This window comes from Anser anser, assembly GCF_964211835.1.
Source record: "Anser anser genome assembly, chromosome: 2".
In the NCBI taxonomy this organism is placed as follows: Eukaryota; Metazoa; Chordata; class Aves; order Anseriformes; family Anatidae; genus Anser; species Anser anser.
The window spans coordinates 142,408,334-142,435,082 of NC_139721.1; the positions used below are offsets into that span (position 1 = coordinate 142,408,334).

A 26,749-nucleotide genomic window follows, 5' to 3' on the forward strand; every position below is an offset into this window, starting at 1 on the left:
TTAGTCAGCAGTGTTTTATAGGACAAATTCTATCTGTAGATGTTTAATAGCTCTCTGTAAAATTCATTCCTTTAGCAATGTCCTCAGAATCTAAGTTGTAAATGAGCTGGTTTAAGTCTTTATACATGCATAATGTATAACTATTTTCTGTTCATGTTTCTATTTATACATTTTATGCATTATAGATAAATATTTTTTAAAATACATTTTACATGATATTTAGGGGTGTGTGTTAAACACAATTTCAAGAGGTAGCCTAACGAAAACAAATATTCATTTTGATTAATATTTATTTAATGTTATTTTCTGTTAATCTTTTTGTTATGACATAACACTTTCTATATAATTTTTCACTGTAAAGTAGTGCTACACATTGGTGCTGTTAAACGCTAACGGCAGCCCTTGAAAAAAAAACCACTAGAAATAGATCACAAAGTTATCTGCAACGTGTAATTACATGTTCAATGACCCAGTCTATGGTGTACTTCTGCAAAACATATTTGTAATTGATCAAAAAAGAATAGGTGTATTAGTTCTGAAGTTAACACAAAAATGTCAGTGAATCATCTATCAAGCCTTCCATCACATTCCAACAGAATATATAGCTTGTGCGTCATTTTAAACACATCAGTAATACCAGAGCAGTCCTATGAAAAACAAGGTTATACAAATGTTGACAACAAGAATAGCCACAGTTCTTTCTCTGATTGGGGCCATCATGGGTTGACAAAAATTATGTTTACAAATTACATCATTTCCTACTTGATGAAGATGTGATATGAATGATATTCTTATTCTGAGACTAATTTTGTGTCAAAAGGTGCTCTGTAATGAGAGTGCCAAAATATTCATGCATATAGTCAGAAAAACAAAATCCTGGATTGTTCTTATATGAAATTAGCATTTAGTAAGTTGTGATGGATAAGTATTGGCTAGTGTAACTAAATCCCCTAAAGGCTGAAGTACCTATTAAATTACCTTTAATATCTATAAAATAGTGGTCAGCACAATTTATGTTTTAGTTACGAAGCAAGAGAAATAACTACATTAAATAACAAAATTTAGACCAGTTCTGTTAAAGAGAGCAACAGAGCAAAATTTTTAAGGATCACTTTAATTTTTAAGCATCTATTGAATACATCCTTAAATTTCATTGCTGTGATTTACCTCTTAACTGCCTTAAATGCTAAGACCTTAAGCACTAAAGGTAAGGCAGCAGTTCTTAAGTATTTAAAACTAAGTAGCATTTTTCTTTTCCATCATAGTCACCCTCACCTTCCTCATACATCTCACACACCTAAACCTCTTCATTGCAGCCAACTGCCCCCATCATATGCAAATATGCACCCCATGTGCACCTTGCATGTAGGAAGCAGCATGAACCACCTGAATTTTTCTGCCCTATCATGCCTTGTGCATACTAACAACAAAAATGCTACTCTCCCATTCCTCCAGTGCCTTTTCCAGCCTCAGAACCCCCCATCCATTTCTTTTCCTTCACTGTTACCACCCTTGTGCACAGACATCTCTTCTCTTAACACAGCTGCAGAGCTGCATCTGTTGAACTGTCAAGTCTCTGCTCCTGCAGGAGGAAGGAGTAGGGTGCTCACAGAGCTGCTCAGTCCAAGCCCAGCATGGACAATAAGGAAAGTTAGGGGAAATAAGAGCAGGCTCTAAAGAGCTACAACTGGTAGAGCAATGGTCCTTATCTGTGATTGTCAACCATCCCATTCACTAAAAGCAAATTTAACACTATTTCACAGAATCATTTAGGTTGGAAAACACTTCTAAGATCATCTTTTCCAACCTTTATCCTAGCACTGCCAAGCCCACCATTAAACTATGTCACTAAGCACCTCATCTACAAGATTTTTGAAGACCTCCAGGGATGGTGACTCAACTACTTCCTTGAGCAGCCTGTTCCAATACTTCACAACCCTTTCAATGAATAATTTTTTCCTAATATACAACCTAAACCTTCTCTAGCACAATTAAGACCATTTGCTCTTGTCTTACCACTTGCTGCTTGGGAGAAGAGACCAATCCCCTCCTTGATACAGCCCTCTTTAAGGTAACTGTAGAGCAATGTCTATGTAATTTATCTCATAAAGAAGAGAAATGCTACAGTGCTAAGAAAGGAAAAAAAAAATGAGAGAAACTGTATGAGAAGAAAATGGAGGAAGAAATACACAAATGCGGATGAAAGCTCCTGGTGTTTCTCTCAACATGTGAGAACTGGCTTTGTGCGCCCTCAACCACCCTGTCTGAACAACAGTAGTCTTAGATGGGATGCTCACGGTACAAAGGCAGTTCTGACAGCCTCCAGAATCAGTTTCTACAGGTTAGATCATGACCTGAGGAATAGCCCAGATACCAAAGAGGCCATCTTTTTCGGTTTTGAAAAAAATATTATATTAACAACAACAACAACAACAAAAGCTTACAAGGTTTTACAAGGTTTATATCACCAGAATATCCAAAAGCTTATTCATCCTCATTAGATGGTCTGTCCCTTAAAAATCTGTGAGGCAGTCAGTAGGTGAGGTTTAGTATAAAGGTGCGACCTGAGGCCAGAGACATCAGGATCTGCCTCACCCCTCCAGCTGCAAGGTTTTAAGCATATGAAGTGCAACTTCATATAACCTGCCTGAGACCTGTGACAACCTGCATCTCCTACTTAAGTCACAAGGTGTCCCTGCTTCAGTCTGGTTATCAGACCTCTCATACAAAGGTCAAATATCCATCAATACTGTGGATACATTCACAGAAATACGGACAGGACAATTACCTGGTGTTCACAAGAGTGAGTGGTGAACGGATTGAGATCCAGCTGGCGACCAGTCACCAGTGGTGTTCCGCAGGAATCAGTGTTGGCGCCCATCCTCTTTAATATCTTTATTGATGATTTGGATGAGGGAATTGAGTGTACCCTCAGTAAGTATGCAGATGACAGCAAGATGGGGGGAAGTGTCGATCTGCTGGAGGGTAGAAAGGCACTGCAGAGGGACCTGGACGGGTTGGATTGATGGGTGGTTCACCATGGCTAAGGGCCAAATCCTGCTCTTTGGTCACAACAACCCCATGTAACACTACAGGCTTGGGGCAGAGTGACTCGAAAGCTGTGCAGAGGAAAAGGTCTGGGGGTGTTAATTGATGCTCGCCTGAACAGGAGCCAGCAGTATGTCCAGATGGTCAAGAAGGCCAGTGGCATCCTGGCTTGTGTCAGGAATAGTGCAGCCAGCAGGACCAGGGAGGTGATCGTCCCCCTGTACTCAGCACTGGTGAGGCTGCACCTCAAGTACTGTGTTCAGCTTTGGGCCCCTCACTACAAGAAGGACACTGAGGCCCTGAAACATGTCCAGGGAAGGGCTATGAAGCTGGTGAAGGGCCTGGAACACAAGTCCTGTGAGGAGTGGCTGAGAGAACTGGGGTTGTTTAGTCTGGAGAAGAGGAGGCTCAGGGGAGACCTTTCTGCTCTCTACAGCTACCTTAAAGGAAGGTGTGGGGAGCTGGGGGTTGGCCTTCTCTCTCAGGTAACTAGTGATAGGACTAGAGGGAATGGCCTCAAGTTGCACCAGGGGACGTTCAGGTTGTAAATTAAGAGAAATTTCTTCTCAGAAAGAGCAGTCAGGCATTGGAACAGGTTGCCCAGGGAGGTGGTGGAGTCACCGTCCCTGGGGGAGTTTAAGGAAAGGTTGTATGTAGTTCGTAGAGCAGTGGTAATATTGGTGGTAGGGGGACAGTTGGAGCAAATGGTCTTGGGGGTCTTTTCCAACCTTAAAGATTCTATAAGTCTAAGATTTTAGGATAAGAAGCACACTGGGTACAGAGTCGAGTCTTCTAAGCTCATGATAATATAAGCTTTTTCTCTCATGGAAAACACTGTTTGTTGTTTTTTCCAAGTGGTCTTGGGTCCTGATGGAGCTGACTATGTGTGAGGGGCTGTATGTGCAAGATGCTGAAGCAGTGACCACAGTGCTTTGCTCTGACTCCTTTGAGCCTTGCATCTGCTGAAGACCACAAACCAGTGAAAGACCACTTCCCCTTGGTTCTCATCATTTATACAACTACTGTCCTCAGCTATCATAATAGATACAGCTGAACAAAGATTTCGCTGAGTAGTAATAAATGACATAGGATTACTATTTTTTTTCAAAAATTTTAAACTTGAAGTTGTAAGTGTCTTTGTTGCTAGAATAAATAACAAGTAGCCTGTGTGAGGATGCTGCCATCTGGAAATGAAAATCCAGACAAGATGACATATACTTGTTTATAGTACATACCTACTCATAGGTGAAGACTGGATGTGCTGAGCACACTAATGTGTAGGGTCAATTCAATGTATTATACACAATACACAAAATTCTGGAGCTCTTATTTGTGTCTGCAAAGATTAAAGATCTGTCTAACCTGAGAGCAGACAAGCCTATATCTGACACCTGGATTTTTTTTTTTTTTAATGTAATTTGTATTGTGTTAGCAGTATTCCTAATAAAATATGTTTTTATAGTATCCTGAAAATATTTTATTCACCTTCAGTCCTGAGCATCCAGACATTTTAACTTATTATTATTGTTGTTGTTGTTGTTGTTGTTGTTGTTTTTCTGCTATATATCACCTAATGGGGAAGGGCATTGGAAGCCAATTACATGTTACTGTATAAGGAACAATGTTTACAACATGTTTTCTATTGAAAAAGTTCTCCCAGATGGTATATGTTGTGTCCTTATTAAAACCAAAATGTCTTAAAGTACTCAGAAAAATTATTTTTGTTATTGACAGGTATTTTCTTCTTGTTCTGTTTCTAAACTTAGACTACACGTATAAGAACTCACACAGATAAACAGAAATTTGCATGTTCTTTATACATTTTAAAATGCAATTACTTTCTTGACAGCTTTTTTAATACATGATCAATTCAGAGCTAAGATTTGGAGAAATTACTTTGTTTTCATAACCACAGTAATCAATCAAAAAGTAGAATGACATCTTTAATATTGATATTTCAGAGCAATGGTCAAAAAAAACTGATAGCTGAAACTATCTTCAACAAATATCTTTACCATATTATTCTCTCTGAAACTCAAACACTTCCTACCTATGCAGATCACTTCCTTGTGTTCACGAAGATAGTTACGTCTGATGTCAAGGAATAGCTACTAAGAACAATACCAGCACAGGATTGCCTCTTTAAGACCTCTGTTCCTGCTACTTTAATAATTTCAGCCATGGGTAGGTCTTTATGCAGATTATGATTGAAATTGTATAACTTTTCAGATTTTGTCCCCCCTCCCCCCCAAGCTAATGAAGGACAGCTGCTATAAATACAGCAAATCAGGCTGTGGAAAGGTGATAGATGAAGATGCTGCAGGTGGCCTTGGAAAGGTGGTGGAATGCCTTGTGTCTTGGCATCGTCTCCTAGTAGAAGACAGTAGCAAGCTAACACAGGTTGTAGCCTGCGAGAAGTGCTGAACTTCAGTCTGGTTTTCCCTGCAAAATGAAAAATAGTGACTTCGAGATTAAAGGACCGGTAATATAGGAATAACCCATGATGAATTTTATGTTACTCAGAGGTGAGTATATGTGGGGCTGCTGTGCAGGCAGTAATAGAGCATGCCTTCAACATTGAAGTCTGCTTTTGGCACATATCCTGAGTTTTTTTTATTTTTTATTTTATTATTATTTTCTTTTTTTAAGTGAAATGAGACTTTTTTTTTTTTTTGGTGTGTATGTGCTTTGTTTTTAAGAAGAAAAAAAAGAAGTAAAGAAGTTCAGTTTGTTTTTGTCCTGTATTACATCTCAGAAGTATTTCTTCAACTCCTTTTCCAAAAAGAAGCCCATTCTGTGCTATCACACTGCCTTGGTCCCCAGGGCCAGACCAAATTCTGCCATCGGTTTTATGAATGAAATGTTGAAGAAATGCTGACCCTGGTGACAAATCACCTGAATTGGGAAGAGCAAAATTTTTTTTTCTGTGTCCATAGTGACATTTGTTTTCTCTTGAATAGCTTTTATGGCAGTTTAATTTTTATTTTTTTTGCTGATGTGTAGCAAACCACTTTTACTGTGGTTGGTTTAATTTTCAAAGCTTAAAAAAAATCAATTTGTTTCTTTGTGCTCAGTATATTGGAGTTGAAAACCGTAATGTACTATTACTTCAGGGTCACTGCTTAACTTCTGCTTACCCACTACCCACTTGTCCATGAATATTCCCTGGAGTTTATTACTGCAATCCATTTCCTGTTTTTTTTTTTTTTTTAATGCATTAATTTATATATTGTTCTGAAGTAAGTACTGTCAGAATCTTTAAGAACAATGACTGATTTTAAGGTGAAAAAAACTTACTGCATGCAGGAACACAAAATCCATTAGACCTTCACATGAATACCCATGTTCTGTTCTTTGTACTGTAAAGTTTCTGAGGGGAGAGTTTAGGCTGTTACAGACAGCAATATGAAACAAGGAGAGAAAAAGAGGTGGTACACTGTATAGCACAAATTGGGCACATTAGCCAATACTAACTACTCTGCCCTTTGAGACAACTCTGTGTTAAATACCCACTGTTGTACTTCACAGCTTCTTCCTCCAAGAGAAGGGAACCTGGAAGGTGCCAAAATCCTGATAGTTGTTAAGCTTTTGGCAAACACTGTCTGACAAATTACTGGAAATATTTTTTTTTTTTTCTGGTACAGGGAGGCCTTTGACACAAAGTATTGCAAAGGAATGGAAGAATAGTATTAAAAGCAGCCCAAGATTCCTAGCATAACTGCCAATTAAATGGTTGGCTGTAGAAATTCCTTACAGGCAGCCCTCAACAGAGCTGAGGACTGCATGCTACACTGCTTATCTCTATTGCAATAGGGTAGTAGTATCTAGACTTTTCTGGTTGTTTTTTTTTTTTTTAGACAAGTGTCCATATTGTAGTTACCACTAGACAGCTAAATAATAAGATATTTCTGTCTGAAAATGTATGTCTATATTCACCTAATTCATCTCTTATGCCATAATAAAAGCATCTAACACTCCTCTCATCAACAAAAAGTCATTTGTATAGAGACTTCTAGTATCTCAATACTACTAGAAAAAATCCATTTATATACCAATGCAATATATATGAAATACATATAATGGATGAGATGCTGGAGTTTCTTTCACTGTTATCTGTTTTGGAAGCTCTGTAATAGTATTTCTGAAGATCATAGTATCTCTGTCTTACAGGTTATAGCAATATAATGATGCTACATCAGTCACACTTCTGATTCTCACTCTACTTATCAAAGCAACCTTCAGATAACTTCCAGCTGAGCCATAGGAGTGGATAATCCATTATCCTCTTTGCTAGTTCTTTTGTCTTCTGAACAAAGGATTTAATTCAAATTATTAATCTGATTCCAAGATGTAACAGTTAGGACTAGCATCTTGAAAGTGTTTTTTTTCCCCTGCTTGAATGGAATAAATGAGCCTTTTCTACTTGTTCTAGGGGGAGAGGGCAAGGTGTAGAGAGTGAGATGAATAAAGACCTGATTTAGGTCAGAAAACTGCTATAGGGAGTGATAATGTTATGAGGAGAGGGGGAAAAAAAAAGAAAAACAGGGAAGCTGACTACTACTTGAGGAAGATGGGGGAGATGTTTTAATAATCCTGCTCTTTGTGTAAACATAACTGGGGTGGGGGAAATTAAGACACTTTCATCTCAGTGCATGACCTGCACCTTGACGGACAACAGGTCACCCAGGTTCTGAAGCGTGGGAATAGCACCATCTATTGCACGGCTGCCCTTACCATCGCAGAGTCGAACCTCACAACTTCCCCTGCATGGCCTTCACAAAAGCTCTGTAAGGCAACGACAGGGTGTTTTCTTTTTTTTTTTTTTTTTTTGAGTGGGATGGGGGTGGAGGGTGGATAATGGTTTGATAGTGCCTTGCAAAATATACATGCTGAAGCAAAAACTGAGCCCAGTTCTCCTGAATGCCAAGTTTGTGCTGTAACTGCTGGGTCTCTGTTACTCTCCTACTTAAAAGTCATGCCTGCTCGAGAACCTTGATAAATCAGTTTAATGAGACCACTTGCAGTTCTTTCTCCACTAATGTTAGGGAACATATTTACCCTCACCTTCCCATGTATGAACCATGATGCCTTTCAGTTACAATTGTATTATATTTTGAAGCCTTTAGAAAAACTGAATGCTTATATTAAGAAAAACAGTGTTACAGGTAGAAGGTAAGACAAAGGATATATATATATATACACTGAAGTAGAAAGTAATACAAACAACATATGTTAATACATTTTTATTCAAGATTTAAAGTTTGTAAGATAGTTGTCATTTTGGAAAGAAAAATAAAATTTCATTATTTTTTTCTAATTTTGTTGCAGATTCAGCACCTTGCAAGTGCAGTTTAGCAGTTGGGAAAAGAAGCGTGTTAGAGTAGTCTCATCTTTGAAAGTCAATATCTGTCCACAAACCATAGCGATCAGAGTATATGAAAGGGATGTACAAATTTCATATCCGTGACTACATATGTTATTTGTATAGAAGCTTTTAACTTTTTTACTTTCTTTCAAGTGCCCCCTGAAGCAGGAGTTGGATTTAAAGAGTTACTACAGACAGATAATGAACTCCATAATAGAGGATCTATCACTGGAGAAGCAAACCAGACAGAAATAATCCTTCTGTAGGCATTTGGTAAAATTATACTATAGTTACTGAATTGGAGAAAACCTACTAAAGAAAACATGGCTGGGTGGGGAAGAATTAAGAGAAAAAGTTATAAGCATGTAAGAGATGTATCTGCACATAACCAGGGCAAGAACTTGATTTAGACTCTTGCAAAGAACTGGTAGTATTTCACAATGGCTACCTAATAACAATTTAAAAAAAAAAAAAAAGGTGGTAATGTAATGACCCTTTGGAAGATCACGCATTCGTGTGCCAAACAAAACTTTCACCAAGTTCAAATCAGAATTAACTCACAACTTATGACCAGGGAAGCATGGTAGTACATTTTCTAGAAGGCAGAAGAGTATGTATGCACAACCCCTGTTTTTTTTCTTGATCAATCTTGTGAAAATTTCCAAGTCATTCTAATGGTAGATGATGATTATATTTTTTCATCTGATTGCTGTCCAACAGAAGTAAAAGTAGTGTAACATGTTAGACTTAGCTCACTTATTTTCATGACAACATAAATGATGTATTTTTAAAGGCTGGATATCATCAATGAAATATCCATTTTCTAATTGTTCTCTGTGTAGCCATCCCCCACCTGCTGAAAGACTGCAGGTATGTATGCAACTCATGCAGGAGGGTGTTCTGGAGAAAGATGTAAGTGCAATAATAAGCTTCCATAATATTCTAGAGCCTCAAGTGGTTTGAAATGACCATAAATTTCTTGACTGTCCAAGTAAGTATTCTAGTTTACACTGGCTGAAGACCTTGATTTTAAACATGCTGACCCAGTTGTCTAACTTGAATAAATTACCATAGCAAATTGAAACCACAGTGCTATGTGACTGGCACTGCCCAAGAACTTCTCCCTGTGATCCTGGAGGTTTAGCTCTTATTCAAACTAATCTAACTGACCTTACAAGGAATGTAGATAAATGGAGAATGTAAGACTTTCCCTATTTGTTTCAATGACTGAAAGAAACACTATTAGCTGTATGAACTTCTATGAATAATAGAGTTGAAAAAAATACTGAATGTGAAAAAACATGCTGTTTTTCTTCCCTAAGAGAAGGGAAGAAAAAATAATAATAATAATAAAAAAAAATCATCACAAACAACAAAAAGATGTATCCAAAACTTGAACAATATTTTTTTTTTTTAGAAATGTGGTATCATGCTTTGAAAAACATTTCAGAGCTATTCTACTGTCAAACTTCTAAAAACAATTCACTTCAAAGACTTATAATCTCTTTATCATTCAAGTATGTTTGACATGGACATATTTGTGCAGTCTACAGTTTACAACTTTTTTGCTTCAAAGCACCGTTCTTCATAAGAAAAAAAAAGAAATAGATAAGGGAAGATACAAAGAAAATATAAAGGAGGAAAGAAATGAATGATGGTTTATAAAGGAGAGAATTTTTTTTCAGACCAGAGTTTGACTTGTGACACTGATTTACCTGCCTCTTTGAGGTATATTCCATTCCATGTGGAAATTTACACCTGCCAGAATAACAAATAAGATTAAGGTAAAATCCTCAAACTGTATGCAAAGTTGGTAGATTTATAGACTTCTTATTTTACTGCAAAAATGAATGTTCCTTCTTCAGAAAGGAATTGTTTCTTTTGCATTGTTTTCTTGCCTGATATTATTAAATAGATGCTAGTTGCCAACACAATAACATGGGTTGAGGAGAAACTCTAAGTAAGTTAAAACTTCATGGGTTATGTTTCAGTCAATACTTTCATGTGTGCTTTGTCCCTAAAAAGTCATTAAGTGATTCCAAATTTAATAAAATTCAACTTCTTTTTCTTTTGTTTGCTGGTAGTTTAAGGTGCAATTTTCTGTTCTCATTTTAAAAATCTATCTGTATATGGAGAGTTTGTGTTCTGTAGACATTGTTCATTGTGAACTAGAAATAAAAGGACCTAATTTTCCTTTATATTAGTAGAACAACTTTGATGCTCTTAGCTGGACAACTTAGATCTGACTTCATTGTGAAGCATAACACTGACTGTCATAATCTCAGAAAAAAATATATATATATTTACAGAGTATATATTGTTTGTATGTTTTTGCTACATACTTGTTTTGGACATCTAATGAGTTGGTAACAGCCATATTGGCAATCTCTTTGGAGTCTTATTTCTTCAGCATTATGTGAATAATATATGCAACAAAATGAAATTTTAACAAAGGATTAAAAACCAACCAAAACAAACCAAACAAAAAACAAAGAGAAATTTCATACTCAGTTCCTGAAAAATGAGACTCATATGAGACTGAGACTTCACTTACAGGCATTGTACAAATGCTATTGTGAAATTGCCTTTTTTTTTTTGTCTGATCACATGAAATAAGGCTGTTCAAAATTCATGTTGGGAGAAATAAGTTGACAGAGAAGTCCACCAAACACTTATTTTCTGAATCAAGCTCAGGATCACGCTTAGACAACAGCAACTTTTGTGCATGAGTGGGTACGTTGATCTGGATATCTGACAGCATAACAAGAATAAAGAAGCATACCATAATATGGGGTTTCCTGAAGATGTCAGTTGTTCATCTTTGTCAGGAATAAGTGTGGTTTACGTTCCCTCAGAGCTTTATTTTCAAATCTGATTCTTGGAGGTAATATCCAGACACAATTTAACATGGAACTCAGTTCATGTTCTGAGATTTCCAAACTTGTCTCAGGCTTTCAGGCACCTGAAGGTTTTGTCAGCAACATCAATTTGTTGGGATTGTCCCAAGGAGAACTTCTGATTTATCAGAAGGGCCTTCAGCTCATTTTAAACACCACAAGATCATCAGGAAAAAATAAAAAAAAAAAAAAAAGTTTATTCTACAATAAAAAAGTAAAAGATTAGGTTCTTGTTTACAGAAGATTGGAAAATATAATTATGCAGTTCTGCATTATGTACCTGTAGTCTTCTTCCATACCTGCCCCAGAGACTTGGCTGACATGTGGCAGACCTGGCAGGTTAGCATCTTCTCTTTTTATGATGTCTCTCTTTTGGAGAAGCTTCTGAGTGTATATCTAATCTGATGCAGCTGCTTAAGCCAGAATTTTTCGTTCTTGTTTCAGATCTCTTTTTCTACTCCTGTTATCTTGTAAGACTGCACTAAGATAGCTTTTTATCAGTTATGGAAATGGTAACTTAGTTTTCTCTTCCACCGTTCTCTATATTGCATAAGTAAATGCAGCAATGTTTGACATTTCTTGACTCATCTCTGGGATTTAGTGTTCCTCAATTAACATTAATTGAAGAGCCTTTCTGTAAGTGTTAATGTTTTCAAGACAGTTACATGAGAAATATTAGCTGTAAATGCGTATTATTAAACTCCTTAATATCTAGGTCCATTCTAAGGTCTTCATAGGGACCATATGTGACCTGGCACATCTATCAGATATATTACTCTTAATAAAAGTTTTTTATCCAGAACCACCTTGTCCTCCATCTTTTGACAATACTAGATGCTTGCAGTACCAAAAAACAAAGCAATACAAATAAGTTCATCCTGAGGTAAACATGTTAAGCATGTTGAATTGTTGCACTTGAGTTTAAAAGAGGATGTAATCATCTCTTTCCACTGTCTAGACATTGCAAAGAGTTGTCAAGGCTACAGCTACAGCTTACCAAAAATCTGCTTTTGCTCCATGAGGAGAACTAAATCTTTGAGATCAAAGTGTCATGATAAACATTAGCTGGCATGGATTTCTGACACAAAAAATCAAGTGCTACCCTTCACTGAACTGTTGCTCACCATTTCTGCCATTAGGCACACCGCCAGACCCAATGATGTATGTGGAAGCTGCAAAGAATCACATCTGGATGTCTATATAGGGGCTAAGCTATTCTAGGGAAGGTCAGACCAACATGAAGGGGCAAATCACAGGGAAACCTCACTGCAGAGAGGAGTGACAGCTGTCGGAAAGCAGGAGTTACTACTTGGGGCATGCCCGTTGCCTGGCAGATGGGTATACTTACTTACAGTGAAATAATTCTTATGTTACTGAGAGATAGGAACCACTAGAGAAACATTTTTCAATCTGCAAATCCAAGTAGTGACTGCTTCAAAACAAGATAAAAGGAGACATTCATCTGCTTTAGCCTCCAACTGCTCCTGGAGAGTTTTATTCCTTCTTGAAGACTTCCCTGGCACAGTAAGTATTGCCACAACAAGTGGAAGGAAGAAAACTTGCTAGGCTAAACTCTTCTTTGAAGCTATATCCCCTCCTTAAGCCTACTATCAGCATGTGTCACAGTGGCATTTTACAAATCTGCTGTGCATTCCTACACACCAAATATTTATTATGCATTTTAAGACATTCTATCACAACACAGGGAATATGATAAAGTGAAATCTATGAAAACACAGCTTCTGAGTGACTGTGTATTTCTTATTTCTTAGTAGCCAGATCAGTTCTCTGTTGAAGGTGATTTAGCCCAGTTCAATGGAACTAGTTTTAAAAAAATGTCTCTGGCAAACTCCATTCTCTGCCAGGCCAGGCTGCAGCCTCTGTGACTGATTTATTAGCCATGTCCCTGCTTGCCTGCCTTGGTGTGGTCCTGCAACACCCATGCCAGGGATGAAATCTGCTTCTGAAGCGGATTTCAGGTTATTCACATGCCACTCCTATGTGAGGCTCAGACTGTTCAAATATGTGAAAGTCAGGAAGAACTGTTAGAACAGAAGAGGTCAAATGAACAGAATAACTGGAAATCAGACACGACCCAAGAACAGAAGGACTGCCTCCTGTCTGAAAATTCATCCTCTTCTCTTTGGAAATAAGCAAGTCTCTTCCAAAATATTAACTTTGGCTTTTAAATTTTCCTGTTTATTAAAACTGCATAGAGGAAGAGATACAGACCTAAGTGTGAACTTGTCTTTAGCTAGACTGTAACAGCTAGTGAGGTTCAGTGATTAGTTTGTTAGTGGATAAAGACCCTTCAAAACTGCTCCTTGAAAGCAGACACATACTTGTCAAGAACTTTGCAAAAGAGATACTATTAGTGGGTAGACAAGAGTGATACAGGGGAAAACCAGAACCCTAATACATCAAAGTGTTAATACAGCAAAATGCTTCACTGCTTTTCAAAAAGAGCACATACTGTCTAATGGGACTTGTGTGTTTGTCTAAGCTATGCAAATAGCACATAGATGTATATTAGGCCAGAACAAAAGCAGAAATTACATGTTTAATGAAAAGGTGGTTAGAAAGGAAAGGGGAAAGGCGAACAAAAAAAAAGCTTGTATGTGGAGGCAGGAGGATGAGAATAGGGAATTCAAGACAGGATCTTGGGCATCAGATATGTTGCTCAATTCTGAAGAGGATCAGGAGGATGGAGAATTGAGGTGAAGAGAATAAGGGTTGAACACGTGAGGAGGGGACATCCTCCTCCTTATTAAAGGATAAAGATGTCTTCCCTGATGCATGACCCAACGTAGTGCTAGAGAAGTGGCACTGCTAAAGTTACTTTTTAAGTTCTCTCATTTTAATTTCTATGTTTGTAGTATCTTCTCTGTTATCCTTTAGAATCTTGGAGTTCTCATATGGTTTTATCTTAGCCTGCTGACCAGCAGTATATTGATATATGATCTCTGTTAAATTTGGCTCTATCACAAGCTTTCAGGGAGCTTTCTGGTTCATCCTCTGTTCTTGGGTCCTGTAGCTATCATTGTACTGAATATATGTCGAATGAGGGTCACAGCCACAGCCATTGCTGGAGTTATAAGGTTGGGATGTGGGACTTGGAACTCCCAGGCCCTGTTTGGGGCTTTGCTGCCTTGTGGTTTTCAAAGTTGAGCAACATCCCTGGAGCTTCTGATCACATACAGGCAAAGGCATCGTTTGGTGTAGCATTGCTGTTGGCTATGTCAATGTTATTGTAAAGGCAGACTCATTGAAAGACTGTTGGAAGCACCTCTTGTTCAGATGATTCAACTTTATCTGGATCTTTCTGGGTTCTCATTTTGAAAGAGTGCTCCATTAAAAAACAAACAAACAAAAAACCATTCTCTTAAATTCATTACAGAGTTCAAATAGGAATCAAAACTGGTTTGGATTAAACTTTTTGTTTAGCCTTGAACATTATTACTTTTTTGTGTTGTCTTGCTTACTGAAATGTTTCTCTTTAATTTTTTTCCCCTCAAATTGCCAGCGAACCACAGGCACTTTATCACTGCATGAGATACTGGGACTCAGTTCCAGCTTCCACATCACAAAGTGTCTACCACACCATGAAACTGAGCTATCTCTTTACCCCCACAGGAAGCACTCCCTAACCATAGATTGAGGCATAGGCATAAGGCAGTTCATGTGGGAGGTTTGTCATACGGCTGTTCTAGAGATAAGCAGAAAGCTTCACTGAACAAAGCTGCACTAGCATTAACCACACAGCTCTTAGAGGCAGAATACAAGCATATCCTAATTAATCACAATTATGCAAACTCAAGCATTTGCATATAGCACCGTGCACAGAGTTACAGGGAATTTGGCAGTGATGCCTGGTTGTGAGTCAGCCAGGAAGGGAACCTCAGCACTTGCCCCAGGAAATCAGACAGAGAGGTGAGACTCTAGGCTCTCCCAGCTGGGAACAGGGCAAAAACAAAGGCTTAATTAAGTGCAGCTTCTCTGGGAAGTTACTGTGTTCCCCTACTTAACAGGGAATCTACCTCCCTGCTTTATACTTCCCATCTAAGTTTTGCATGGCCTTTTAGTGATTCAGCTAAAACACTGTGCTTCTCCTTTGAACTAGCAGAGTCAAAGACAGCTGCCAGCTGGGCAGCACTCTAAATTCACAGCTCTAACACCTCACTTTGACGATACAAAACCTAGTGCTTCAGCCAAATTCCCAGTAGCAAAACTGTTCACCTTCTTGAGCCCTAATCAGCTATCAGCAGAGCTCCAAAGGAAGGGAGGTGAATCTGAGTGGCAAACTGGCTGCAGGCCATTAAGATCTGTGTGCAGCTTCAAGTGTGATGATCATAACATCAAGCTATGAACCACTTGCACCATAAAAGCCACATACTCAATTTTGTCCCTGTGTGGACTAATGCTGACAGATCAAGTATTATTTATGACTCTAAAATATCTAGATCCTTTTCTCTCTGCAGCTGGGAAGCTAGGTAATTTGTTAGACATTCCTCAGTTACAGAAGGAGATATTGCTGGTTGTAGTCTCTTCACTACTATGTAAGTACAATTCTCTGTAGAACGACAGCAAATACAAATTGACTAAACAGGAAAACTCACTTTGTTTTGCTCCTGGAAAGGAATACAGAGGTATTCTCCCTGCTCTCCCAGATGCTGCAATTACCTATTAGTTCCTTTTCCCAAATGAAACAAAGATCCTCCCCTGCCTTCTCAAATTCAAAAGCAGGTATCTATCCAGGCTAGCACTGACTGCTTACAGGAAGCTGGTTGAAGGGTGCCTCACCTGTACCTATCAGAGCAGAACAGATAATGGTATACTAGAAAGAGAAATGAATGCTAAAAACTCTGCTTTTTGTAATCAGAGACAGTAAGCCCAGAAGACACGTAGGTTGAAGAGACAATGATGATTTAAAAAGAAAAATAAAATCTTAAACGAATGTGTGAATGAGAGTGAGCACTTGTAAGTAGTATGACAGTGGAATACAATGAACAGAGAGAATCTTCCCACCCTTTTTTCCTGAATGATTGATGAGAAGAATATTCAGTCATATCCTTGAATAGCAAAAAAATGAAAGCATTCACGCTGATTTCTTTGGAACCACTGCTGTTTATGCCACTGCAAGATATATCCCTAAGAGAGGTGAGATAGGGTGTAAGGAGGGTGAAGATAGAAGCACGTGAGATTAATGAAAAATTATCACAGGTGCTGTATTCCAAGTAAATACAGCTCATAACCTCAGGAAGCCTTCAAGAAGTTTTTCTTTCAGTCTTACTTCTGTTTTATAAATAACAATGAACAATGAACAAATATACTTCTCTGCTCTGAATGCCTCTCTAGCAATGATGTCGTCATTAATCATTATAGGATTCATTGTTAGCTTTCTTTATTTATTTTTTTTTTCAGTGCAATACAATGTTTTGCTTGTGGTTTTACTTACAATTATGCCAAGATATAGATATGTCCTGATTATCTCTTTTAACACAAGAGAGACAGTGCATATGGCCTTTACTAGAGAGCACCATCTGATTTTTACCTTGGAGTAGAAGCAGCACTGAATGCAGCAACTGCATGCTAACATCCCAGGGGACACACTGCGAAACAGTTTCACAATTAGGTAGAGTACTGTGAATTAGGACTGTGGGACCAATATGTTGCTGGCACTTTTATCTTCAACTGCTTGCTTAAGCTGACTATTGCTAATCCTTTCCTTTTGTCATCCATCTATGAAGAATATAAATCTGAAACTATAAATATTCTCTGTAAGTCTGAGAAGCAGATGAAAAATGAAAGAAAATTGAGGTTTTTCTAGACTATACATAGAGGGTATAAAGCTTTTATTACTATTTATTTTAGCAAAATGCATGTTTTTTCCAAATCATTAAATATTTCTTAAATTGAAATTCACTATAACTTTGTAATATGCTATTTTATGTTTAAAAAGCACAAAAGCAGGTGAAAACAGTTATTGAATGTTCTCCAGTTCTTACTATTCTTATTCACATGTAACAATAATGCAGATGAACAGCTGAGAGAGAGACGCATTTCTTCCTTAACACTAACTCTCTGCCCCTTCTAGTAAAGGCCAAAAGCTCAATAACCTGCTCAGCAACCCTAGTAAAACCTGGGGGAACTTTGGCAACATGACCAAGTGTCAAGAAAAAAAAAAAAAAAAAAAGGCATTTGAATGACATGAAGAAACTTCTCTCTCCCATGTTGTTTGTTGTTTAAGAAACATCAGTAACTAATAATAATTTGACCAAATCTACTCTAAGATCTATGGCATAATCCAGATCACCTGCTGTACAGGGTGATCCTATCCCCCAAATTCCAACAGATTTCATTGAAGCTTGGATTTCATTCCTGTTCTTACTTAGCATAAACTTGCTAATGTTGTCTTCTCTTGAAAGAGGATTTCTGCAGTTACTTTTTAGCAATATTTGGATGGGCTGAGGAAGATTTTTATTTTATTTATTTTCAAGGGGATGTGAAAAAATCAGACTAGAAGGGCCCACTGTAAATTCAAATGGATAAACCTTACTGTTATTAGCCTCCAGGATCTTATCTGAATATATGTTGAAAAGATTTTGTAAATTTCTGCTTATACTCCTTAAAACCGCAAGTGTTCTGCTTTGATTTACACATAAGCACATCAAAGATTAAAGAGCAAGACAATTCCAATGAAGCTGATGAATTCTTAATCTCAGAAACAGCGGTAAATTAAGGGAAAACACAGTCTCGTTACTGGTTGTTCCTTTGTGATTAAGTATTAGTTATCTTCTATGTCTGACATTCTGTAGCCCTATTTATTTGATTAATTTAATTGTCATCCTAATTAATTTAATTATTTCGTAGCAAGGGTTGAGAGGCTGGTGTATTCACGGCTCTCTATATGGAGCTCGACTGATTACGAGCGCCACAGTTTGCTGAACTGGTAAAAAGCCGCCGCTTGGTCCCCAGTGCCCCTGTCGCTTGTCTGTGTCTGACTGATGTGCCCTCCGCTGGATTCTGTCTCCGTGCCGTTGTTCCCAGATTAATGTAGGGGATGGGATTATTCACGGTGCGTTAAATTAAGCATGTAGAGCAATGCATGCAGGACACAGCCTCCAGTCCTTGCACTTTTGGGGGGATGAGTGTACATGAGCAAGTCTGGTGAAGAGAAGAAAAAAAAAATCGGGGAGGGGGGAATGAAGGGAAGCTGGTCTATCCGGAAACACAAGTAAAAATACCGGGGGGGGCAGCATTAAGTAGCACTGGTGGGTTGCTTTGCTTTGTCACTCCGCGAAGCAGACGCATCTTTGCAGAGCAACTTGTGAGCAGCCAGCAGCCCGCGGGCCGGGCTCTCTTCGTCCCGCACAGCCGCGGGGCTCCTGCCGTGCAGGGGGGGCAACGAGCAGCGGCCCCAGCCCGCCCACGGTCGCCGCGGGACCCCGAAGCTCCGGGGCAGCGCCTCCCGGGACCTCCTCACCCCTGCGGCTGAGCGGAGCCGAGCGCGGCCCCAGCGCCTGCGCCCCTGCGGAGGAGGGCGGGGAGGAATCCGGCCCCACGGGAGCCCCCTCCCGTCCTCGCAGGGGGCTGCCCTGGGCCCTGCTCTAACGCCTCCGGTGTCGGGAACCGGCCCGAAAGAGAGGGAGAACTCGCGCGTCCCCGCCCGCACATCCCCGCCCGCGGCGCATCCGCCCGCCCTCCCGGTCCTGCGCGCCCCCCCCTCGGGGGCTCGGGGCCGGCCCCGGCTGGAAGATTTCCCCGCTCGCTTCCCTTCGGAGGGGTTTTGTCGCCTCGCCGTGCGCCGAGGGGAGGCACCGTCCCTAAGGCACCCTGCCTCATCCTGCGGGGGAAGGGAGCTGGGTGGGGGCAAGCCAGGAAGGGAGGATCTCAGCGGCTCTCCTAAAAATCTCTCGGCAGGCTGCGAGGAAGGGAGAGTTTGGCACTTGGCGGGCGAGGCTGCTCTTGTTTTCCCCGGTGGTGATGTCGCTGGACTGAGAGCGGCGCGGCCGTGCGAGTTGGGGGGACAGAGCCCTCCCCAGCATCCCCTCCACCCCCCCAGCCCCGGCGGCTGCCCCCCGCTACATGAGAGCTGCAGGGAGGAGAGGGCGACTCGGCGCCTGCTAGGGCTGCTCCCCGCCGCCTCCCGGACTTTCCCACCCCCGCCCAGGAGAGTTGCCTCGGCAGGCTCCGTGCTATGGCGAGGCTGCGGAGAAGCAAACTAGCCGCTGGATTTTTATTACTTTTCCAGTGCCTGAGCGAGCGCTGCCAGCTCGCCGCCGAGGAGACGCCGAGCCAGAGCCACGGTAAGCCACACCGGGACCGGGGCCGGGATGGGGACACGGGGCTGGGGTCGGGGTCAGGGCTGGGGGTGGCCCCTCCGCCCCCCGCAGCATCACAGCGGAGAGCAAACGGCGTTTGGGGGCCGCCCCCCCCCGCTCCCGAGGGAGGCCCGGGGTGGCCGAGGTGCCGGTATTGCACCCCTCCTCCATCGCCGGCTTCTCCGGGAAGAGCTTCCCCCTCTCTCGCTTTATTTATTTATTTTAACGACAAGTCGGGACTTTTCCTCCCGTCATCAATCTGCTCCGCCGTCACCGGTGCCGTTCCCCTGCCCGGGCTCTTCGTGGGGTCCCCATGGCTTCCTTCCCTGCCTCAGAGACCCCCCCCCCCCGAGGCGAAGGGCTCGGCCGGGAAGGGAAAGAGGCCTCGGGGAGCCCGGAGCACCGGGCCGGGACCCCCGGTGACCCCCCAGCTGCTCTCCTGGCAGCGACCTGTGGAAGCAGAGGCAAAGTTTCCCTGCAGCTCCTGCCCGGGCACTCCGCTCCCCTTGCTCAAGCCGGTAGCTTGCAGCCTTCCCTGAACAGCAGGCGTTGAGAGAAGGAGCAGAAGAATGGAAAGAGCCCCTCGGGGCCGTGGGACCTGTTAGTTAAGGGTTGCTCTGTCGGCTCAGCTCGCTTGGGGTCCCCTCGTTAGTGCTTCTCCGAGACACCTGTTAATGCGTGACACACGGCACCTGCAGGGCTTTCTGGCCCACCACTGTTTCCCACAGCGTGGGGCTCCCTTTTGATCACTAAAGCCTTCTGTGCCTTGCATTCTTGTGCTGCGGAGGGGAAAGCTGCTCAAGGAAAGCCTGGTGCGTTTGCGAGTAGATATTTAAGCAGCAAGTGAGGAAAAGCATGGGTTTTGTGTGTCAGGGGACCTTGCTGCAGCAGCTTGTAGCTTATATGTATATATTTGTAAAAGTGATGCTTTTATGTTTGAAATACTACCCAGTTTATTATCAGATGAAACATGTCCACCGGCCTCCCTGGTGTACTAGAGCTGCCCCTTCCTCCTTTCGTAAAAGGTTTCATACAAACGTGAGGTGTTTTGTGGTCACAGAGTAACTGACCTGAACTAGGGAGACTTGGGAGTTTTCTGCAATGCCGGGTGAGATAATATGCCAGACAGAGAGGGGATTTTCCCAGCCAGGGGCCTACCGCTGAGTTTGGGAATTGCTAAATGACAAGGTAGCTCAGCAGGTTGCTGGGGGCTCACATGTCACTCGGGGCCAAAGGGAAAAGCCAGGAGGAGGCTTTTCATGCGCTGCTGCTCTCAGGGCTTTAGGTAGCAGTTGTTGGTGTTTGTTAATGTTAGTTATCAGGAGAAATAAAAGTGTGGCTGCCAGAGAACAGAAAGAAAATGACCGTGGTGTGTGGCAGTGGACTAAGGTGACAAAGTTTATTAGTATACCAGACATAGTACCTTTAAAAGCAAGTGTCAGTGCTGACTAAAAGAAATATAACTTGTCAGTAGGCAAATAATCATAGCGCATCGGTGACTTAGGCTATTCAGTTGCAATAGTCAGCAATGTCTGCACCAGGAGGTGCTAAACAGAAGATACACCAACAGCTTACTTATTCATAAATCATCTGTTAGTGTCCTGTGTGTTACTGAACATGATATAAACTATGAAGGAGTTAATAATAAGGCAAATATTACCTTGATATTTAATACATTCTGAAGAAAATACATGAAAAGGTTGTTTCCTTCAACTGGATAATCTGACGCCAGATTTGACAGATGGGTGTTTATAACCACAAAGACTTATCCCTTCCCCCTTCAATAAGAAGTATGTATTATGACAGCAATAATTAAATGTAACTAACAATCAAAGTTGTTTTTAACACATTTTCATCATTACTTTTATATATATGTATAAAATTATTTTCAACAGTATATATTTCAGTATATAGACTGTGTCTGATTAGCAAAAAGAGAACAATTACTAAATAAAACCAGGGGGACTCAGCTTTAGCTTCTGTGGACAGAAATAAAAAGAGCCATTTCAAAGTTTCACTCTATTTAGCATCTACTGCATCCCTTTGGATGTTCGGGTAAAACCTTCGAAGAATTAAAGTTTAAAAAAAGATTCTTTGAAGTTACTGCAGATCCTTAAAGAGAAGCTATTTTTCACATATTATTGAAGTACTCTTTTACTTTAAGTGATAACAAAACACCATATTGAAAGTGAATGACATTAATAGCATCAAGAAATGCAAATGTTTAGTATGCCCTGGCAGGAGTGGGGGGGAGAAAAAAAAAAGGTTTATTTTTTTTCCCCCAAGTTCTCAGAATTACCTTTCAGGGTAAAAGCAGGTCAGATCAATTCAAGCCGAATCGTTTCCTAGGCACGCCAGCACTTGTCTGGCTGCCTCTGGGTGTTTTTTTAACTGCGGGTCGCTGTGACCAAGGTGTGCGCCGGCGGGAGCGGGGCTCTCCCCGCTAGAGGGCACAGCGGCTGCTGCACTCTCCCCTGCGCCCGGTCGGAGCTGCCCTTGCGCTGACGAAAGCTCTATAAATCAAGAGTGAAGATTATTAAACGTTAGATTTGTGTTTCGTGTGTGTTTTACAGTGCCCAAGCTGCATGTGACATGAATTCAGTGAGCTGAAGCAGATGCTCTTTCGAAAGCTTGCACAACAATTAAGGCTCCCAGTTAAGGGAGGGCTCGCTGCTTGTTGAAATGTTGCCACAAGAAGCCTTGAAGACGTTATATTCTTTAGCAAACACCATCAGTCAGAATTAGGGGGCTGTTATTGTAATTTCTCTTCTGTCAAAGCATATTCCAGAATTATGGTATAATTTATATTCATTGGACTACTGCTGTCTCCAAGCATCACCATTCAATGAGGGGTAGAATTGTTTTTATGGGATAAACCACTGTTAGACAATATTCATTTAGCATTTATCTACAGAAATAGCCACACTTTTGTATTGCCTGAGGTTTACTCTCTTAAAAAAAAAAAAAAGTTACACATTATGGCTTTCACCTTTTATCTTAAAAGTATCAAGCAAATTATGACTTCAGTCAACATGTGTGTTAGGTATCTTTTTCTCTTTGCATTCAAAATTACATATTTTTTTGGTTGTTTCCGTACATATCAGGGTAAAGGGGAAACAATCAGATTGAAGAATCCCATTGACATTTATGAGCGCATTCTCTTTGCGTATCTCATGTATTTTTTCTAAGAATTCCCCCCAAGAAGTCATCTCTTAACTTTCAACATGGTTCTTCCTTTTTTTTTTTTTTCTTTTTTCACTCTTTGCCATTGTCGGTTCTTCTGAAAGGGTGTTTTGAAGTATTGCTAGTAAACAGCAGGTAAAATAAGGTTGACTTAAGTATTAAAGTCATTTTCATAGAAACTCATTTCCACAGACTTAGAATAAGATCAATAGTCATAGTTCACTGAAGGTTTAAAAATCCCTTTGGGAAAACAACGTTTCTGTTCAGTTGTAAATATTCCTTGTAAGAGTTTTCATCCTCACCCAGGCACTTAAAACCCAGCTAACACTTGACTGATGCTAGCTTTTTTCTGACGCTTAACTATGAGATGATTATAAATAACAAGAAAATCAGCTTCCTACATTGTAAACATGTAGGAAATGAGGAAAAGATCTTTATATTTGGAAAAGTTTTTTCATTAAGTGCAAAAATTTATTAGCAACACATAACGGCCACTTAAAGCAAAATGCAGGGACAACATCTACTGCCTTGCTGAATACCAGACTCTTCTGAAAAAACACAGTTTACTAGAGGTGCTTCATGTAGAACAAGAGAATCCTGAAGCCATGAAAGAAACAGATGAGGGAATTCATGATGCCAGGTAATGAGAGAGACCCACTGAGAAAAATAGTCACAGACCTATGGTGAGTTAGCACCATTCATTAAATTTATTTTATTTTTTCCTGTTTTGTTTTGGCACACTTCCAGTGGAGCAGGGCTGCTGTTCCCTGCATCTCCACAGACCTCAGGAGGTGGAGGTTTGGGCCTGGAGCTCATGTTTCTTGCAGTACTATAAGATATTGTACAGTGATGCCCCAAAAGCTGCTTTGCTTTGAATTATGATTAAAAAAAGATATAACAAAAAAAACATTCTGAATCCTACTGGCTTTCTCCATAAAGCAAATGAAAAACTTCTTATTTAAATAAGTAAATAAAAAGCTTATTTTTGAGTCTGTTCTTGACAAAAGTCACTGTGGTTTTATTGGACTCTGAAGTACTGAGCAGCTTTGCTCTTTGTAACATTGAAAGCACTGGCAAAAGAAAATTATAGCAGCCCTAGTTTCAAAACCTATCAAGGCTACAGGGTCTTTGACTACAGGTGTAACTAGTATGAGTGTATTTTGAATTCCTCGTGTGGTTTGTGCTTCCTAATGAAAATGAATACCGAAGCAATTTAGGAAGGCAGTAGTTAAGATAAGCCTGTGCTGGGGCCCTGTACAGAGTGAAGTGAACAAAAGGTAATTTGACAGGACCATCTCTCATCTAGTATGAGGAAATGTTGTACACTTACCAGCAGTGTGAAATTAAATCCAATTATTACATTTGAGGGCCGAGCTGGGAGTGTTAATGTGGTACAATTGGCAGATAGCGTATTTACTAAAATAGTGAATCACATAATCACAGCAAGAACTGGAAGAACCCGGGAGATTACTTTCCATGGAAAACTATGTTGAGAAGCCATAGTAAGTACATGTGCATTTTGTTTTTGTTTGTGGCTTATGACAAATGAGCCTAAAACATCGTCATGAGGAAATATTTGGGAATGCTGGGTGCTGTGTCTCATCATGGAACGCTTCCTCCTCTCTTTTTTTCCTCACCCAACAGATAAACAGAGCTTCAATTAGCTTTCTTTGCTGTCAACATTGGTCAATTAGTTGTACTAAGTGTCCTTATAAATTCTGGGTTTGAAAGAGCTTGTGTAATATTTTCATCTCCCTGAACCAAAAGTCAGTGTGTAGGCATGTTTTTTCAAGATGGATTTGGCCCAACTTTTTTTGTTTGTTATTTATTCTGAAAGAAGCAAATGGAGCAAGTTCTTACACCAGATTCAGGGTCAGACTTGACACTTGACTTGAACACAGAGTTTTAAAAGTAGCAAACATCATGTTGGGAAGTAACAAGAGAAATGTAAGGATAAATATGAAAATAGATACAAGACAGAGTGATGCATCTGCTCTACTCATCAGTCATAAAATCCCAACAGGAATATTCTCTTCAGTTCTAGGCATTGCACTTTAAGAAATATGAGGACTAAGTGGAGTGTCGTATGAAGAAAAAATGAAAGAACAGTTAGAGAGAATGAACGGAAGAGGTAACATGGTAACAGCCATCAAGCACATAAAAAGCTTCTGCAGTCAAGGGAATAACTTGTTCTCAACAAGAAATGACTTAAATTGCAACACAGTGGACTTCTAAATGTTAAGGCTATGGGAGTAAATTATCTCTTAGTAGTCTTCATCACTGAAACAGGTTAGATGAGCATATGTTTGAAATGTCATTCTGTACAGAAAGGCAGCTGTTCCTGCCTTGGAGCAAATGGCTGGATGATTTGACCTTCCAAGGTCTCACCTAGCTATCTTGAATCATTCTGTGTGGGTAGCTTTAAGTATACGGGAGTTCACCTTGAACTCAGCAGCTAGATGAAATACAAGAATGAATACAAGTGCTCTCTTAGCTTGAGGCCTCTGTCCCTCATTTGTCAATGATAGATGTGGGTTTAATGTGATTTTAACATATACTTTCTGTGGCTGTAGACAAGGAAAGACATTTAAAATTCTGTTTCATAAAGTTTTCACATTGTAAAATAAAGTTTTTAATGAGGTTGTATTCTTACTTGTTTTTAGCACTTAACTTTTAATATTAACACTACATATGTTCTGTTATAAACAGATTTTTTATTTTATTTTTTAGATATTTTCACAGTGACATTTTTGGACTTTAACCAGACGTTACTTGTCCCATGTCTCTTTATTTAGTAAGAAATCCTTGCCTTGAATAGGAAGAGTTCCACAAATGAAAAACACAAATCTTTCCATTTAACCGATCTTTGGTAATGTTTCAAGTGTATGTTGTTTCATGATGGATGCTAGGAGCTCTGCTCCTTTTCTTTAGAGATGTAACTGAACTGTGCCAAAGGGCTACTAGGCTGATCATAAAAGGCAAGTATCATCCATCGTAACTTTAGTCTTTTCTGAAGGGTGAAGTGTTACAGAGGGGGAGTTCAGCGTTGTGCAGGTTCTTCTTGTAACGAGTCAGCAATTTAACAAGAAATACATTGGAAAATGTTATATTGTAGAAAATTGATAGCTGGGACTCAAGCTGCTTTGGAGGCTAGCATGAATCTTTATTAATATAGTTGCTCTGTGACATTCCCCAGCTGCATGTTTCTGATTTTGTGTGTGGGTGTATGTGACTCTCCTTTTGAATTTGCAAGCCAGACTATGTATTTGCAATTTAGCCCCACTCACCCTGAGATATAAGCCCAAGGCCCTCTGTTAGGAATCTTTTAATGGCAGAACTTGTTTCAGAGTTTCTAGGCTCTTCTCTCCCTCCTTTACCCTTCAGTTGCCCTTTCTGCCTTCTTCAGAGATTATTCCCCCCACCCTTGCAGTGTTTCAGTAGTTCATGTGACCATGCTGTAGGGCAGACGTATCAGATCAGCTCTCATTAGGAAGGAAAGAGAGAAAGAAAGAATATATACTAACATTTTGGAAGGTAGGGGAAGCATCCTTCAATTTCTGTTGTGGAAAGATTTTGAAACAGGCTCACCTGTGCTAAACCTGCCTCCTTGAACAGTATAGACACTCCTAGGACATGATGAGGCAGACAGATACCTCCAAATTTAAGCCTACTGGGAGTTCTGTCTAAATGACATTTTATTGCACTGTATAAAGAATTATTTGCTGTCTGTTTCACCTTGGTGATTGCACCAAGGACCGTAGTGCTAATATTCTGCAGCACCGAGGACACTGCTACTGTCATGTTTCCTATTCATTTACCATATGCAACATAGATTCCCTAAGCAGATGATTTAGCCAATTCCCTGTTTCTACCTCAATACGTAAGTGTTACGCTTAGACAAAGAACAAACAGATACAAACACAAAGACATATTTA

General features: G+C 40.2%; 1 protein-coding gene and 1 long non-coding RNA gene across 2 annotated transcripts in view; both read left to right on the forward strand.

Annotated features, from left to right (window-relative positions):
* The first annotated feature begins 5,292 nt into the window (after positions 1-5,292).
* LOC310895762 lies at positions 5,293-10,934 on the forward strand. The gene is made up of 3 exons (XR_014580938.1): positions 5,293-5,573; positions 7,727-7,835; positions 8,377-10,934. It is a non-coding gene; the product is annotated as an uncharacterized lncRNA (long non-coding RNA).
* A 7,657-nt stretch (positions 10,935-18,591) lies between these two features.
* Positions 18,592-26,749, forward strand: part of PLXDC2 (plexin domain containing 2) — a 268,152-nt gene continuing 259,994 nt past the window's right edge. The window contains exon 1 of the mRNA XM_083826049.1: positions 18,592-19,616. Coding sequence (XP_083682175.1) covers positions 19,508-19,616 — 109 coding nt within the window. The 5' untranslated portion in view covers positions 18,592-19,507. The remainder of the gene's footprint in view (positions 19,617-26,749) is intronic.